The sequence below is a fragment of the Bufo gargarizans genome, chromosome 6, assembly GCF_014858855.1.
Source record: "Bufo gargarizans isolate SCDJY-AF-19 chromosome 6, ASM1485885v1, whole genome shotgun sequence".
Classification (NCBI taxonomy): domain Eukaryota; kingdom Metazoa; phylum Chordata; class Amphibia; order Anura; family Bufonidae; genus Bufo; species Bufo gargarizans.
The window spans coordinates 96,946,737-96,962,959 of record NC_058085.1 but is presented as its reverse complement, the minus strand read 5'-3'; the positions used below and the strand labels follow the sequence as shown (position 1 = coordinate 96,962,959).

The following is a 16,223-nucleotide window of genomic DNA, read 5'->3' as shown; positions in this document are numbered from 1 at the left end:
TATACTGTCCTCTTCAGTGTTAATTACTTTACACAGTTTAGTGTCATCTGCAAAAATTTATACTTTACTATGCAAGCCTTCTACAAGATCATTAATAAATATATTGAAGAGACTAGGGCCCAATACTGACCCCTGAGGTACCCCACTAGTGACAGTGACCCAATCTGAGTGTGTACCATTAATAACCACCCTCTGTTTTCTATCATTGAGCCAGTTACTTACCCATATACAGACGTTTTCTCCCAGTCCGAGCATTCTCATTTTATATACTAACCTTTTATGTGGTACAGTGTCAAATACTTTGGAGAAGTCCAGATATACGACATCCATTGATTCGCTGCTGTCAAGTCTAGAACTTACCTCCTCATAGAAACTGATTAAATTAGTTTGGCATGACCGATCCCGCACAAAGCCATGCTGATATGGCGTTATTTGCTTATTTCCGTTGAGATGCTCTAAGATAGCATCTTTCAGGAAACCTTCAAACAGTTTACCCACAACAGATGTTAAAATTACCGGCCTATAGTTTCCAGGCTCTGTTTTTGGACCCTTTTTGAATATTGGCACCACATTTGCCATTCGCCAATCCTGTGGGACATTCCCTGTCAGTATAGAGTCCGCAAATATTAGAAATAAGGGTCTGGCTATGACATTACTTAATTCCCTTAGGATACGGGGGTGTATGCCATCCGTTCCTGGCGATTTGTCTATTTTAATCTTTTTAAGTCGCTGATGTACTTTTTCCTGGGTCAGACAGGACACTTTTAATGGGGAATTTATTTTTACATTCTGCATGTCATCTGACAATTTTCCTCAGTGAATACATTGGAGAAAAAAATATTTAACAGCTTTGCTTTCTCCTTGTCGCTCTCTGCGACTCCCCCCCTCATTACTCTTTAAAGGGCCGACACCATCAGATTTATACTTTTTAACATTTATATAATTGAAGAGAATTTTAGGGTTAGTTTTACTCTCTTTGGCAATTAATCTCTCGGTCTCTAGTTTGGCTGCTTTTGTTTTTTATTTGTTTTTTACATGTTCTATTTTTTTCCTTTATAGTTTTTCAGTGTTTCCGTGCTACCCTCCTGTTTTTGTGATTTATATGCTTTCTTTTTGTCATTTATTGCTTTCTTTACAGTTCTATTTATCCAAATTGGTTTCTTTTTGTTCCTTAACCTTTTATTCCCATATGGTATGTACCTCTCACAGTGATATTTTAGGATGCTTTTAAAGATATCCCATTTTGTGGCTGTATTTTTATTCTTGAGGACTTTGTCCCAATTAGTTAGGCCTATGGCCTCTCTTAGTTGGCTAAATTTAGCTTTTTTGAAGTTTGGTATTTTTGTTCCTCCCTGTAGAAAAGCTCTTTTGAATGATAATTGGAATGTTATTACTTTATGGTCACTATTTCCCAGGTGTCCCCTAACCTGCACGTCTGTTGTTCTGTCAGGCCTATTGTTTAATACTAAGTCCAGTATGGGCGTCCTTCTAGTCGGGTCCTGTGAGAGGTAATTTTCTTTGGTTATTGCCAAGAATCTGTTTTGAGATATACAAGTTTCAGTTTCCCAGTCTATATATGGGTAGTTGAAGTCCCCCATAATAACCACCTCATTATTTGCCGCCTCGTCTATCTCGTTTAGTAGTAGATTTTCTGTGGACTCTGGTATATTAGGTGGTTTATAGTAAACTCCTAACCGTAATTTATTATTGTTTTTAGCTCCATGTATTTCTACCCACAGTGACTCCACATGTCCATGTCCCTCACTTATATCTTCACGGAGTGTGGACTTTAGACAAGACTTTACATAAAGGCAAACCCCTCCCCCTCTCCGGTTTTGACGATTCTTTCTAAACAGACTGTAACCTTGTACATTAACTGCCCAGTCATAGCCATCATCCAGCCATGTCTCAATTATTCCCACTATGTCATAGTCCTCCTCACACATAACTTATTCCAGTTCCCCAGTTTTATAAGTCAGGCTTCTGGCATTAGTATACATACAATTAAGAGGTTTATGTATATTTTTTACCCTACACCTTTCCTTCTGAACTGTTCTAGTCACTCTTTCCATTCCTCCCCCAGTCACATTACCTCACCCCCGGTCTCTATGTGCACTATCTTCCCATCCTGTAACTTAATTACCCTCCCCAGTCCCTAGTTTAAACACTCCTCCAACCTTCTAGCCATCTTTCTCCCCAGCACAGCTGCCCCCTCCCCATTGAGGTGCAGCCCGTCCCTACGATAGAGCCTGTAGCCAACAGAGAAGTCGGCCCAGTTCTCCAGGAACCCACATCCCTCCTTCCTACACCAGTTCTTGAGCCACTTGTTAACCTCCCTAATCTTCTGCTGCCTTTCTTGTGTGGCTCGTGGTACAGGCAGTATTTAGGAAAACACTACCTTTGAGGTCCTTGCCCTAAGCTTTTGACCTAAATCCCTGAAATAATTTTTATGGACTCTCCACCTACCTCTAATTTTATGACGTGTGTAATTGCACAATATCTCACATACTAATACATGAATCTTGAATTTAGATGCAGTGAATATCCACTCCTTAGATGCTGCAGGGGAGGAAGAAATAGTCGAAGTAGAGATCGTGAAACCAAAGAGGAAAGTAATTTCCACTTTAAAGGTATGTTTGAGTAATTACATTGATGTGAACCTTTTGCTACTTGCCTATTGTTTTATTATTGAACAGTTGTATACTGTATGTAACATGATAACCATTTAAACCTGGGAGATCATTGTACATCAGAAATGAAGTCTTATTAATTTCCCTACATACATTGGTTTATATGCATTGTAAATCTGTAAATTCTCATGAGCTAACCCAGAACAATGTTCTGCAGATTTATAAAGGAGAACTTGAAAATGAATTTGATAATTTTGAAGACTGGCTCCATACGTTTATTCTGAAGCAGGGCAAGGCATTGGATGATGACGATGGTAACGACGATGATAACTTCATGGGAAAGTACAAGGTGCGTTTTGCTGTCAGTCAATATATTACTGGTTGTGAAATATAAGATCTTTTTTTTTACCTCAAAAAGTGTTTTGTAGGGTTCCTTCTATATCTACCCTTCAAGTGAGGCCACTGACGAGTTCCAGATAATGAGAGGTGTGCCGAGGAACCGGCCAGTGAAAGTGCTTGTGAGAATTTACATTGTCAAAGTGAGTACACTTATATAGGTGGGGTTTATGTAGATCCTCATTATAAATTACTGTAAATGTACAAAGGACCTGTCCCCTCTCCTGACACGCCTGTTTTAATAGCTTCATGCATTCCCCATGTAATAACAATTCTGGATCATCTGTTCTTATGATTATATGTTGTTCCATTCCTTTATTATTTCTACTAGACGTTATGGATGAATTGCTAGCAGTCTGCAGTTAGGGTACAGAGGGGAGGTAACTATTGGTAGTGTGTACCTGTACAGTCTGAAAATAGCAGCACCGATTGGATAGAGTGAGTCCAAGCAGGGACACACCCCCAACTGGTTACCACCCCCCCTGTACCCTTACTGCATACTGATAGCAATTCTTTCATAACCTCTAGTAGAAATAATAAAGGACTATCACAACATAGAGCCATAAGAATAGATGCTCCAGAATTGTTATTACATGGGGAATGCATGTAGCTCTTAAAACAGGCATGTCAGAAGCAGTAAAAGGTCCTCTTTAATAGTTAATATACAAAGCAAAATATATATGACTGCCTCACTTACATCATTTTAAAGGGAATCTCTCACCAGTTTTATGCTTCCCTACAAATACACTGATTAAAATGCTCGGTCACTTTTGTGACCTAGCGATTTTCTTTAAATTTCCTGTAATAGTTCCAGGGCAAACCATTTGCATATATTAAAACATCACTTTTCTCAGCAATGCGGGCACATATGAACATGGGACCGACACAGATGCCTTCAGCTGCCAAGTGCACATGAAACAGGTCAGCCAGTTTTATAGGTACAAATCTGCTGACAGATGCCCTTAAAAAAAGTGACTGGGTCAATAGAAGACAGTGCGCCTACGGTTCAATCAGGGTCTCTGTCACCAGTTGATGATGCTCATTAGTAAACAGTCAAGAATTTAAAAAGCTTAAAAATGACTGTCAAATCTGTAGTTTGCCTGTTTTTTTGTATTTAAAACAAAACATGGCTTCCTTATAAAATCTACTGAAATCTAAAACCAATTCACTATGATCCATTGATATAATCCCCATTATTCAGTGGCTCCTCAGTTGTCTCCAGGATCTAATATGATAATCTTTATTTATATAGCATCAACATATTCAGCAAGTAACAAAAAAGTACAATGCAAAATAATCAAAATCAATGACCAAACCAGACAAAAGCAAAAAGCTCCCTGTCCATAAGACAATCTAAGCAGTGTCCATTATTGGACCTACACAATTGCTCCTACCTAGTTTCTTACCCCAGAACAGCCACTGTCCTTTCCTAGTTTGAAGCCCCCAAACTGCCCAAGTTTGGGATCAACCTTGAACCTTATGTTTTTCCAACCTGAAATATTCATATATTTACATCAATGGGACAGAGGCTAATCTAGTACTGTGATGACGAGAGAGATAACTATAAAATGTGTATTACACCTTCAATGTTTTATTATAGGCAACTAATTTAGCCCCGGCTGATCCAAATGGTAAGGCAGATCCATATGTCATAGTAAAAGTGGGAGAACACACAGTGGACAGCAAAGAAAGATACATTCCGAAGCAACTGAACCCAGTGTTTGGAGAGTAAGTAACACTTACCGTACTTAAAGGTGCCACTAATATACAACATATACATACAAATACATTTATCACATGAGATTGTCATGGTACAACAAAATGTCATGGGTACGGTCACTTAATTCTTAAAATATGAATCAAGTGACACAAGAAGGACACGGCAAAAACTAGAAGACCTGTGGTGTGAACCTGTTAAAAGGGTTGGCCACCATAAGTATAAGAAACACTAAAGTGCCCCAGACAATAACTACGGTAATGCCAAGAGGTATTTGTATCATAACAGATACACTGTGTATATAATTATTCTACTGCATTCAGCATAGCATGCTCATGTTGATGAGAGGCTGTGTGAGCGGAGCCGCTGCAAAGTGAAAGTAAAAATCCCAGCATGCATCACAGCAAGCATCTTCAGAGGAGCAGTCACATCACTACTTGTGATGCCATAGTAACAACAGCACCTCAGGTGTCATCTCATCAGTTCAAATAACTACACAGAGAAATCAACATAATGATAGCAATCCTACATTCCCAGCATTGAATAAAGGTTACTGCTTTTCCCACAATGTGATACACAGTGAGGAACAGAAGTATTTGAACACCCTGCGATTTTGCAAGTTCTTCCACTTAGAAATCATGGAGGGGTCTGAAATTCACACTATAGTTGCATTTCCACTCTGAGGGACAGAATAAAAAAAAAATAATCAGGAAATTACATTGTATGATTTTTAAAGAATGTATTTGTCTTGCACTGCTGAACATAAGTATTTGAACACCTGAGAAAATCAGTTTTAATATTTTGTACAGAAGACTTTGTTTAATTACAGAGGTCAAACGTCTCCTGTAGTTCTTGACCAGGTTTGCACACACTGCAACAGGGATTTTGGCCCAGTCCTCCACATAGATCTCCTCTAGATCTGTCAGGTTTTGGGGCTGTCGCTGAGCAACACGGAGTTTCAGCTCCCTCCAAAGATGTTTTATTGGATTTAAGTCTGGAGACTGGCTAGGCTGCTCCAGAACCTTGATATGCTTCTTACAGACCCACTCCTTGGTTATCTTGGCTGTGTGCTTCGGGTCGTTGTCATGTTGGAAGACCCAGCCACGAACCTTCTTCAATGCTCTGTCACAACCAGACAGCTGAGAAGCTCTGACAGAAGCCTTTCAGAACCTCCTCCTTGAGTTTTCCTTGTTGTGGTGTTCAGTTCCTCATCTCGTTAGCCTCTCTCAGCTGTCATGTAGTTGGACTGATTGCATCCCTTTAAATTCCGCCCCATAATGCATTACTGGGCAGCTTATACTACTTCCTGGAGTGTGTGTGCATGCTGATCCTGTTTCCCAGTCTGCTACAAAGTTAAGTGCTGTACATTTATCTGTTATTTTCTGTTTGCTGGATCCCAGGTGACCCTGACTCCCTCCGTGTCTGGTGTAGGGAGCCGGTGGTCGTGTCCCCTCACTATTGTAGGGTGTTCAGGGGTTATATAGTCGAGGTACGTGGATATGCAACCATCCACCTTTGGGATCTTTGCATAGGCTGAGCAGCCAGGGAAAGTGCCAGGTTTTGTGCAGGGGTCTCCCTTTTGGTTCCTTAGCTTTGTATCCAGTGAGTCATATATGCATGTTGCATTGTCTTGTTTCCTGTACACCGTCCGTGACATGCTCTGACTGAGGGAAGGAGATTGTTGCTCAAAATCTCACAATAAATGTCCCCATTCATCCTCTCCTTAATACAGTGCAGTCGTCCTGTCCTCTTCGCAGAAAAGCACCCCCAAAGCATGATGTTACCACCCCCATGCTTCACAGTAGGGGTGGTGTTCTTGGGATGCAACTCATCCTTCTTTTTCCTCCAAACACGACGAGTGAAGTTTAAACCAAAAAGTTCTACTCTGGTCTCATCTGACCACATGACTTTCTCCCGTACCTCCTCTGGAACATCCAGATGGTCACTGGCAAACTTGACAGGCCTGGACATGTGATGACTTGAGCAGGGGAACCTTCCGCACAATGCATGATTTGAAACCATGACGTGACAGCGTAGTGTTCTACCGACAGTGACCTTTGAAACTGTGGTCCCAGCTCTCTTCATGTCATTGACCAGCTCCTCCCTTGTAGTTCTGGGCTGATTCCTCACCTTTCTTATCATCAGTGATACCCCACGAGGTGAGATCTTGCATGGAGCCCCAGTCCAAGGGAGACTGACAGTCGTCTTTAGCCTCTTCCATTTTCTAACAATTGCTCCAACAGTTGATCCATTTTCACCAAGCTGCTTGGCAATTGCCCGGTAGCCATTTCCAGCCTTGTGAAGATCCACAATTTTGTCTCTGGTGTTTTTTGACAGCTCTTTGGTCTTGCCCATGGTAGTAGTTGGCGTCTGACTGACTGTGGGGTGGACAGGTTTCTTTAAAGAGCTCAGACAGGTGCTACTGAGTTAGATTAATGAGTGGAGTAGAGGTGGACTTTTTAAAGGCACAGTAACAGGTCTTTGAGAGACAGAATTCTTGCTGTTTCTCAGGTGTTCAAATACTTATGTTCAGCAGTGCAAGACAAATACATTCTTTAAAATCATACAATGTGATTTCCTGATTTTTTATTTTATTTTATTCTGTCTCTCAAAGTGGGAAAGCACCTAAAATGTGAATTTCAGACCCCTCCATGATTTCTCAGTGGGAGAACTTGCAAAATCGCAGGGTGTTCAAATACCTCTGTTCCTCACTGTATATAAAATACATACATGTGTGTGGATATGTACATAGGTGTTTAGGGTGTGTGTGTGTATTGTGAGGTTTTTCTCTGGTAGACAGGCTAGCGGATGCAGTATAGAGGCAATCACAAAGTCTTTAACTTAAACAGTTCGGTGTTTATTCACACATAACGAAAAACAAAATGACCGTTCACAGTCTTGGTGTTTGTTCACATCATGCAATGTCCATAGAACAAAATCTTCACTTGTTTAGCAGTTTTCCATCCGCAGTCCACAGCAGGCTTTAGGGGCCTGTGTCCCACCCAGCATGCGTCTCTCAGCCCTTTAGCACGGCACGAATTCACAGTTCCAAAAACACAGAGACTCCCCAGCTTCTCTGTCAGATGAAGGAAAAACCTCACCCAGCTGAGACTGCTGGCTTGGTTTTATATAGGCCAAAAAAGACCCAGCCTGGAGCGTGGGGAGAAGCAACCCACCCAGCACTTTGGCTACTCCCAGTGAGAGCCGGCCCGGATCGGCTTTACAGCCATACTAACAACAAAAGAGTGTCAGTCAGCAATAGCTGCCGCTGACACTTAAAGCTACCGGCTCTTACCTCACCGAGGCCAGGAATCTCGGTGACACATACCTTCCATCAATGACGGCCCCTTGCGCCTTCCTACATACCTCCCCCTTTGTTCAACCCTGAGGGGGTGAACACCCGCCAGACATCGTACCCGGGACATGGCATCTGCATTTCCCTGTAACCTGCCTGCTCTATGTTCTACGGAAAACTTGAAGTTTTGTAAAGATAAGAACAATCTGGTGACCCGAGCATTCCTCTTTGGCTTGGCTCATCCACTTGAGAGGAGAGTGGTCGGTCACCAGATGAAACTTTCTCCCCAACAGATAATAGCGGAGAGACTTGAGTGCCCACTTGACGGCCAGGCACTCTTTCTCCACTATACTGTACCTAGTCTCGGCTGGGGTAAGTTTGCGGCTCAGGAAAACAACAGGAATGTTCCTGCCCATTGATGTCCTGAGAGAGTACAGCTCCAAGGCCTACTTCAGAGGCATCGGTCTGTACCACAAACTCCCTCTTGAAGTCAGGCATCACCAATACCGGGGACCCACACAGGGTAGAAATCAAAGCAGAGAAAGCCTTTTCCGCCTACTCATTCCACTGAACAGTCACTGACTTGCGTCCCTTTAAAAGGCCTGTCAATGGTGTGGCGACTGTAGCAAAATTGGAGACAAACCTCATATAGTACCCCACCATACCCAGGAACAGCTAAACTTGGCGAGCAGTGACACGTCGGGGCCAATTGCTAATTGCCTCAATTTTGTTCACCTGAGGTTTAATAATTCCGCGCCCAATTACATACCCCAGGTACTCAGTCTCTCCTAACCCTATCGCACACTTTTTTGGGTTAGCGGTTAAGCCAGCCTTCCTAAGGGAGTCCACTACAGCCTGTGCTTTAGGTAGGTGACTTTCCCAGTCAGTGCTGTGGATAACGATATCATCCAGGTACGCCGAAGCGTACCGTTGATGTTGACGGAGTACAATGTCTATTAGCCTTTGAAACGTGGCGGGAGTGTGATACAGCCCCTTTGGTGTGATCAAAGCCGTTTTTTCCTTGGCAGCCTCCATTAAGGGTACCTGCCAGTACCCTTTGGTGAGGTCCAACACAGAAAAATACCGGGCCTGGCCCAACTTCTCAATAAGGCTACTTTCACATTTGCGTTCGGGGCTCCGCTTGTGAGTTCTGTTTAAAGGCTCTCACAAGTGGCCCTGAACGCATCCGTCCTGCCCTAATGCATTCTGAGTGGATGCGGATCCGCTCAGAATGCATCAGTCTGGCAGCGTTTGGGCTCCGCTCTGCTCAGCAGGCGGACACCTGAACGCTGCTTGCAGCGTTCGGGTGTCCGCCTGGCCTTGCGGAGGCAAACGGATCCTGTCCAGACTTACAATGTAAGTCAATGGGGGCGGATCCGTTTGAATTTGACACAATATGGCTCAATTTTCAAACGGATCCACCCCCCATTGACTTTCAATGTAAAGTCTGGACGGATCCGTCCGCAGTCCACAGCAGTCTTTAGGGGCCTGTTTACCAGCATGCGTCTCTCAGCCCTTTAGCACGGCACGAATTCACAGTTCCCAAAACACAGACTCCCCAGCTTCTCTGTCAGATGAAGGAAAAACCACACCCAGCTGAGACTGCTGGCTGGGTTTTATACAGGCCAAAAAAGACCCAGCCTGGAGCATGGGGAGCAGCCACCCACCCAGCACTTAGGCTACTCCCAGTAAGAGCTGGCCCGGATCGGATTTACAGCCATACTAACAACAAAACAGTGTCAGTCAGCAATAGCTGCCGCTGACACTTAAAGCTCCGGCTCTTACCTCACCGAGGCCAGGAATCTCGGTGACACATACCTTCCATCAATGACGGCCCCTTGCGCCTTCCTACAGTATATATATAATATGTGAAGATAGATATCTCTCTATCATCATTTACTGTATCTATTTACATCTCTATATCTATCTATATCTACTGTGGTAATGTGTACCACAGCTGGGTGAGATTGCTGAAACCACTGCAGCTTTCTAGATTTCAGTTAAGTGCAGTTTGCTGAGACAGGTTTGTTTAGATTCTGTTCTGGGTTTCTGCTGTTTTAAAGAGACCCAGGGCTAATGTCTGTGATTGACCATAATGCCGATCGCAGACAGATGCCATGGTCTTTTGTAACTACCGCATCTGAGGTGGCTTTCCCCAAGAGTGCTGCACCACATATAGTGGTCTGCAATGCACAGGTACCAGCTGAGTGCAGGCTGTTTGCAGATGTGGATCTATTCACTTCAATGGGTCTGAGATCAGCAAGATACATTCCGCACCACAAAAAGATAGAACACGTTCTATTTTTTTGCGGTGCAAAAGCACAGAGAGAAATCCTTTGGAAGCACTTTGTAGTGCTTCCGTGGGCTTCTGATCCGTGCCTCCGCTCCAAACCACTCTGTATCTTCCAGATTGCAGACCCATTCAAGTCAATGGGATGTTTCCTGTCTGCAATACAGGAGCAGGGCACACATACTTGACTGCAAATGCTAATTCACAGCAGTCTATAGGAGATGCGATCTAAAGATTGCATGTTCAGATCCCCTAGGAGGGCTTTTAAATAAGGAGGGCTTTTTAAAATATTAAAATCATTCCTCTTTCTCCAAAATAAAGATAAAAATAAATATAAAGTAATAATATTAATTATCTTTGGCACCGCCACTTAAAAAAAAAGCTATCACTATTAAAATATGTATCCCATAGGGTGAACGGTATAACAAAAAAAAATATCTAAATGGCCAATTTGACTTTTTTTCATTGCTTCATAAAAAAAAAAAAAAAAGTGATCAAAAACCCACTCACCCACACACTCCAAAGTGGTATAAATAATAAAACTACAGATCACAACGCAAAAAATGAGCCCTCAGTCATCAACGTAGACATAATTCTAAAACAGAAATTTGGATCAGAATATGGAGATGCAAAGAAAAGAATATATTTTTTGAAATGATCTTTTTCAGTATTAAAAGAAAAAAATTGCAAATGTGGTATCGCTGTAATTATACTGTGGAAGATTTATTTATTTATTTTTTACATTACACCCCATCTGTATTTTACACCTTTACACCACATCAAATTCAAAAGTAGATGGTGCCAATAGAAAATACTATTTGTCCCGCAAAAAAAACAAGCCTTCATACAGCTATTTGAATGGAAAATTATAAAAGTTATGGCTCCGGGAAGGCCAAAAGTAAAAATTGGAAAATAGTCTGGTCATGAAGGGGTTAAATGGGTTGTCCTTCCATATATATTCATGACCAATCATCAAGATAGGTCATCAATATCTGATCAGCAGGGGTCCGACACGTGTCACCCCGCTGATCAGCTGTTTGAAGAGCTTCCTGGTCATTACACAATGCGTCGTCTCCTCTGGAGCAGAGACGTAGTATAATTACAAGCACTGGCTCCAGTCACCTGAATGGAGTGAGTGCTTTTATTACACTGCACTTGCGAGACGACAAGCAGTGTAATGAAGAGGAAGCAGCGCTCGCATGGAGCACTGCCTCGTCTTCATATAGTTGATTGGCGGGGATACCGGTTGTCAGGACCCCACTGATCAGATACTGATGACCTATCCTGAAAAAATGTCATCAATAGATCTGGACGGTCCCTTTAAACAGCTCTTCCATGTCGCGTGCAGCCATGGACGGATTCGGCTGCAGGGCAGAGAGTGTTCGGGGGCGTGGCTTCTGCAGCCAGCCAGTCGCAGGGGCTACACGTGAGGTTCACAGTAGACCGATGAGGGGTCAAATAGTATAACACACAGTTCATCAGCTTACTCACGGTTACACGGTTAGCAGATAGCCTCCCTGGGCTGGCAGCACAGTGTTGAGGTGGACAGCACGAAATCCTCCATGGCACGCTCTGTGGTAGGAAGCATCAGCCAAGATGGTGGTTGAGGTGCCCTTGATGTTAAGGGTGCTTGGGGTGCTTGTTGCAGCTGAGTCCTTTGATGGATTTTGTCGTGACGCCAGTACCGTTAATGGTGGTACAACCATAGGTAGTAATAATGAGGTAGACAGTGGTAAGCTGCAACTCACAACTTTTACTTTGGTAGGTTTTCAGTTGCAGTAGTACACTTATGCAGTCTTTAGTTGGTACAGAGACAATACTGCAAATCCACTGTTTAAGGCTTGTCAGGCTTTTGGTGGGGTTTGGAGCAGTGGGTTAGGTGTACATGGTTCCTTTAGATGCTTTGGATCCTATTCCTTGACTTTCCCTACAAGCTAAATATTTGTAGACAGGAAAACTCAACTGTCCCTCAGAAGGTTGGTGTGGCTGCCTGAAGCTATAAACCTCCACCATGCAAAGGTGTCTGTGGCCCTCAATAATGGCTCTTATCACCTATGAATTCCTAGGAATGCTTGTTTCTTTTCCAGGGAGGCAAACTCTTCTCCTACCGGTCAGGGATGCAAGTCTATAGTCCAGCTACAGAAGGAAAACGCTCTTCTGCACCTAACATCTGAAAAAACTCCTTCTAGCGAAGTTGGCTCCACTCACTAATCTGTGTTGCGAAGTCTTCACTCTATCTTTCCTCCCACTAACTTGATCTGACTACCTCAGATCTGCTCACTTCTAGAACTACATCCTATTTAATCTGATCTGCCTTGACTAATCTGTCTCACTAGGCCTGACCTGAGTATATATAGGACCTGAACTTTATCCCCATCTAGTGGCTGGATGTATAAATTACACCTAATAGGCCTGTTAACAGGGATTTTGCAGTTACACAAATGCGAAGTTAGTACATAACAACCTTGTGCTGGTAATAATATAAAAAGTGCTCTTAAGCAGTGCCCACACACACGTAGTGGGACGCTGCACTTCAGATTATAGAAAAAACAGGCAGATCTGCTTAATGACATATATTAGGAAATTAACTTTTTCCCTGCCTCCCACACAGTAGTAGCAAATACATGGATAGTGGCCAACCCCTTTAAGTAAATTAGACCTTTCTACTGATGACCTATCATCTGGATGGGTCATTAGTATCTGATAGCTGGGGTCTGAGTTCTGGAACACCCGCCTATCAGCTGCTTGAGAAGGCATTGGCGCTGACAGTAGCATCTTGGGGGTTGAACTGCAATACCAAGCACAGCAGCTATCAGATGGACTTCACTATCAAAATTGACACTATGCATTGCAAAGAGTGAAATCCACTGTGGAAATTCGCAGCATAAATTGTCATGCTGTGGAATCCGCACTGATTTTTAACACTACAGGTTCCCCTACTGTATAATATCGTGGATTTTCTAATAGCAGAAAATCTGCAGCAAATACGCCTCAAGTGGATATACCCGAAATAGCTTAATTTTCTATTTCCATTGTTAAGGGAGTTGCTTATCATCAGAAGAATGTTGTATGTTTGCCTGCTGACTATTTTTTAAAATTACTTTTTGCTTTTTTCAGAGTGTTCGAAATGACCATCTCATTCCCTGCAGAATCCGAACTGACAATTTCTGTGTTTGATCATGACCTTATTGGGTCAGACGATTTGATTGGTGAGACTAAGTTGGACCTAGAAAATCGTTTCTACAGTAGTCACCGGCCAAACTGTGGCCTAGCACTACAATATGATGTGTAAGTGTAAAGAAATAATTACAACCTTCTGAGATGTATAATGCCATTCCATTTTTGGCTCCACTATCCACTGTGCCCACCTCTTGGGCCCTCTTTCAATCATTGTGCCTACTTTTGACTTCATATAACTCAAGACCATCCAATATATACTTATACAGAGGGACTAGTAGCTCAAGGCATGTTTAAAGGCCTAAAATATTGATGACTTTTCCTCAAGACAGTTCATCCATATCTGATTGGTGGGGGTTCCCAGCACCACGCCAGTCAACTGTTTGAACAGGCCATATCACTCTAGTGAGTGCTGCAGCCTCTTCTTAAGGCTGTATTACACTGGCCGATCTTTCGGCCGATAATCACATGAACAGTTGTTAGAGATCATCTTGCAGTATAATACTGCTGCCGTTGCCCGATGAACAAGCAAATGCTTGTTCATCTGGCAATTCAGATTTTTAAGCATGCTTAAAAATCTGTGCTTTCCAGCGACAGATCTTGCTGTCTAATAGTGACTACTAGACAGCATGGGGACGAGCAATGGCATAGTGATTTCTCCTGCCCATGCTGCGGAGAAAATCTTATATGCCTCCGGAAGCTAGGAAACGATTGCTGGAAGGGAACACTTCCCTTCATGTTCATTAGTCACAGGGTCTAGGTGTGGCTCAGTCCCATTCAAGTGAATGGGCCTGGGCTGCAGTATCAAGCACAGCTGCTATTCAATGGATGAAGCTGTGCTTGGTAAGCTGTGAGGAGGTCACAGCCTTTTCAAACAGCCGACTGGTGGCAGTGCTGGGAGTCAGACCCACACCAGATATTGATGACCTATCCTTAGAACAGGTCATCAATATTGTGCTCCCAGAAAGAACAATACAATTGAGCAAAACAAAATATATAGGTCTCACTACTACATATAATGTGTATAGAGTAAAATATTTTTCTCCTGCAGAGAGGGGTATAATGCATGGAGAGATGCCTTCAGACCTTCACATATTTTAACTTCATTATGTAAGAAGCACAGTCTACCAGCACCAGAATATAGAAGAGAGGAGGTGAAAGTAAATAACAAGATCTTTAAGATTCCCAATGAGGCATTTCCTGAAGGTAAGAAAATTAACATCTATTGTGATAGTGTGTCTATAGACATATACAGATATTACAAGAATAAACACAATTGAGTACCTAGTAGAGATGAGTACTTTTCTTGAAATGTTGAATTCAACCAATTTTTTTTTTTTTAATGATGTGTATCCGAATTGATTCTTCACAAATCAAAGTTGCTCCAATTACCCTGAAAATTGGTGCATTATACCCTGTAGACTCCTTTGACTAATTTTATATGAAAAGCTATTATCACTTTTTGTTTTTTTTTTTACTAACTTTTGCTCTCTCTCCCCCTCCCCCCTTCCTAAGCTCTTGAACGCAATGATAGCAATAGCAAATAATGTGAGTGAACACTGACATATAGCTACGGGTAACACATGTTTGATGGTGTTAACAAACAGCATGTTTACAAACACACTGCACAATCGCATGTGTTATTTTTTTTCCATATTAGAATGTTTCCAAAAATTGGGGCAGATGGTGTTTAAACACAAACAGTGTTATGGGAAAGGACAATGGCTTCTTGGGACCAAGCGTCCAAAATTTTTCCTCAACGGGGTCAGAAGAAGACCTGTTCTGTACAAGCGTCCAAAAACTATGCCTGAACTGGGCCATCATTGACACAACTAAGTGGTATGGCAGCAACTGCATCGGTGGAAACTTGGCCACTTGGCTAATTGATTGTCAAGAAAAGTTTTTTTCATGGCCACACAGTCCTTTATGTATGTCTGATGATGGAGCAGAGTACAAAGAGGAGGAGGAGTCTGAGCAGGAGAAGAAGTAGCTTATGATGATGACAAGGACACTGTATTGCTTGGGGTGCAGGCTGACTGGCACAAAGAAAACAGACTTGTTCTGATTTGGAATGCTGCCCAGTTCTATTTTTCCCCAGGATCCAGTGATGCAACCTCATGTGAAGCAATAGAGCCTTGGTACCTATGTTTCTCTTTGCATGCCCATGGCTTATTTTAATCCTGCAGATCTTCCACAAGGCAGTGGTTTTGTGTGCCAGCTTATGCAGAAAAAACGCCATACAGGAATGAGAAACTGCTTTATAGGAGTTGTTCGAACAGAGCTAGAAGCAGCAAAGCTTGGCCTAGGTCTGGTATGTTTTCAGCCTGCACCCACAGTATTGGTGTCATCACCAGTTCCTGAGCTGATAATAGAAGCAGATCTGGCCCTGCCAGTTTTTGGGAGGTTTTGGCCATATGGTGCCTCTGCTCTTTATTGCTGCTGCTTCCAATACCCTCCTCCTCTGGGGTCACCTTCTCCTCAACACCCATATGCAACTCCCAAGTCCTGTCCAAAATACAATCATCATCAAAGTCCTCACCCTCCCTACCAGTCCTATCGGATTGAGATATATCATTGTGGGCTTATTGGCCCCCCTCTCGATTCACTGCTATGTATTTGTCCCGAGTGCTACGGTGGCTACCACTACCCCTACTATCACCACCTTGGTTTACAAGTGCCTCTACTACTGGCCGGATGGCTGGTGTTACTACTTCTGCT

General features: G+C 42.7%; 1 protein-coding gene across 1 annotated transcript in view; it reads left to right on the top strand.

Moving 5' to 3' along the window:
• The window catches only part of LOC122941727 (fer-1-like protein 4), a 178,720-nt gene that overhangs the window by 125,199 nt on the left and 37,298 nt on the right, over positions 1-16,223 (top strand). The window contains exons 33-38 of the mRNA XM_044299133.1: positions 2,533-2,630; positions 2,848-2,979; positions 3,059-3,169; positions 4,627-4,754; positions 13,446-13,616; positions 14,557-14,711. Of these exons, the coding sequence (XP_044155068.1) occupies positions 2,533-2,630; positions 2,848-2,979; positions 3,059-3,169; positions 4,627-4,754; positions 13,446-13,616; positions 14,557-14,711 (795 nt within the window). The remainder of the gene's footprint in view (positions 1-2,532; positions 2,631-2,847; positions 2,980-3,058; positions 3,170-4,626; positions 4,755-13,445; positions 13,617-14,556; positions 14,712-16,223) is intronic.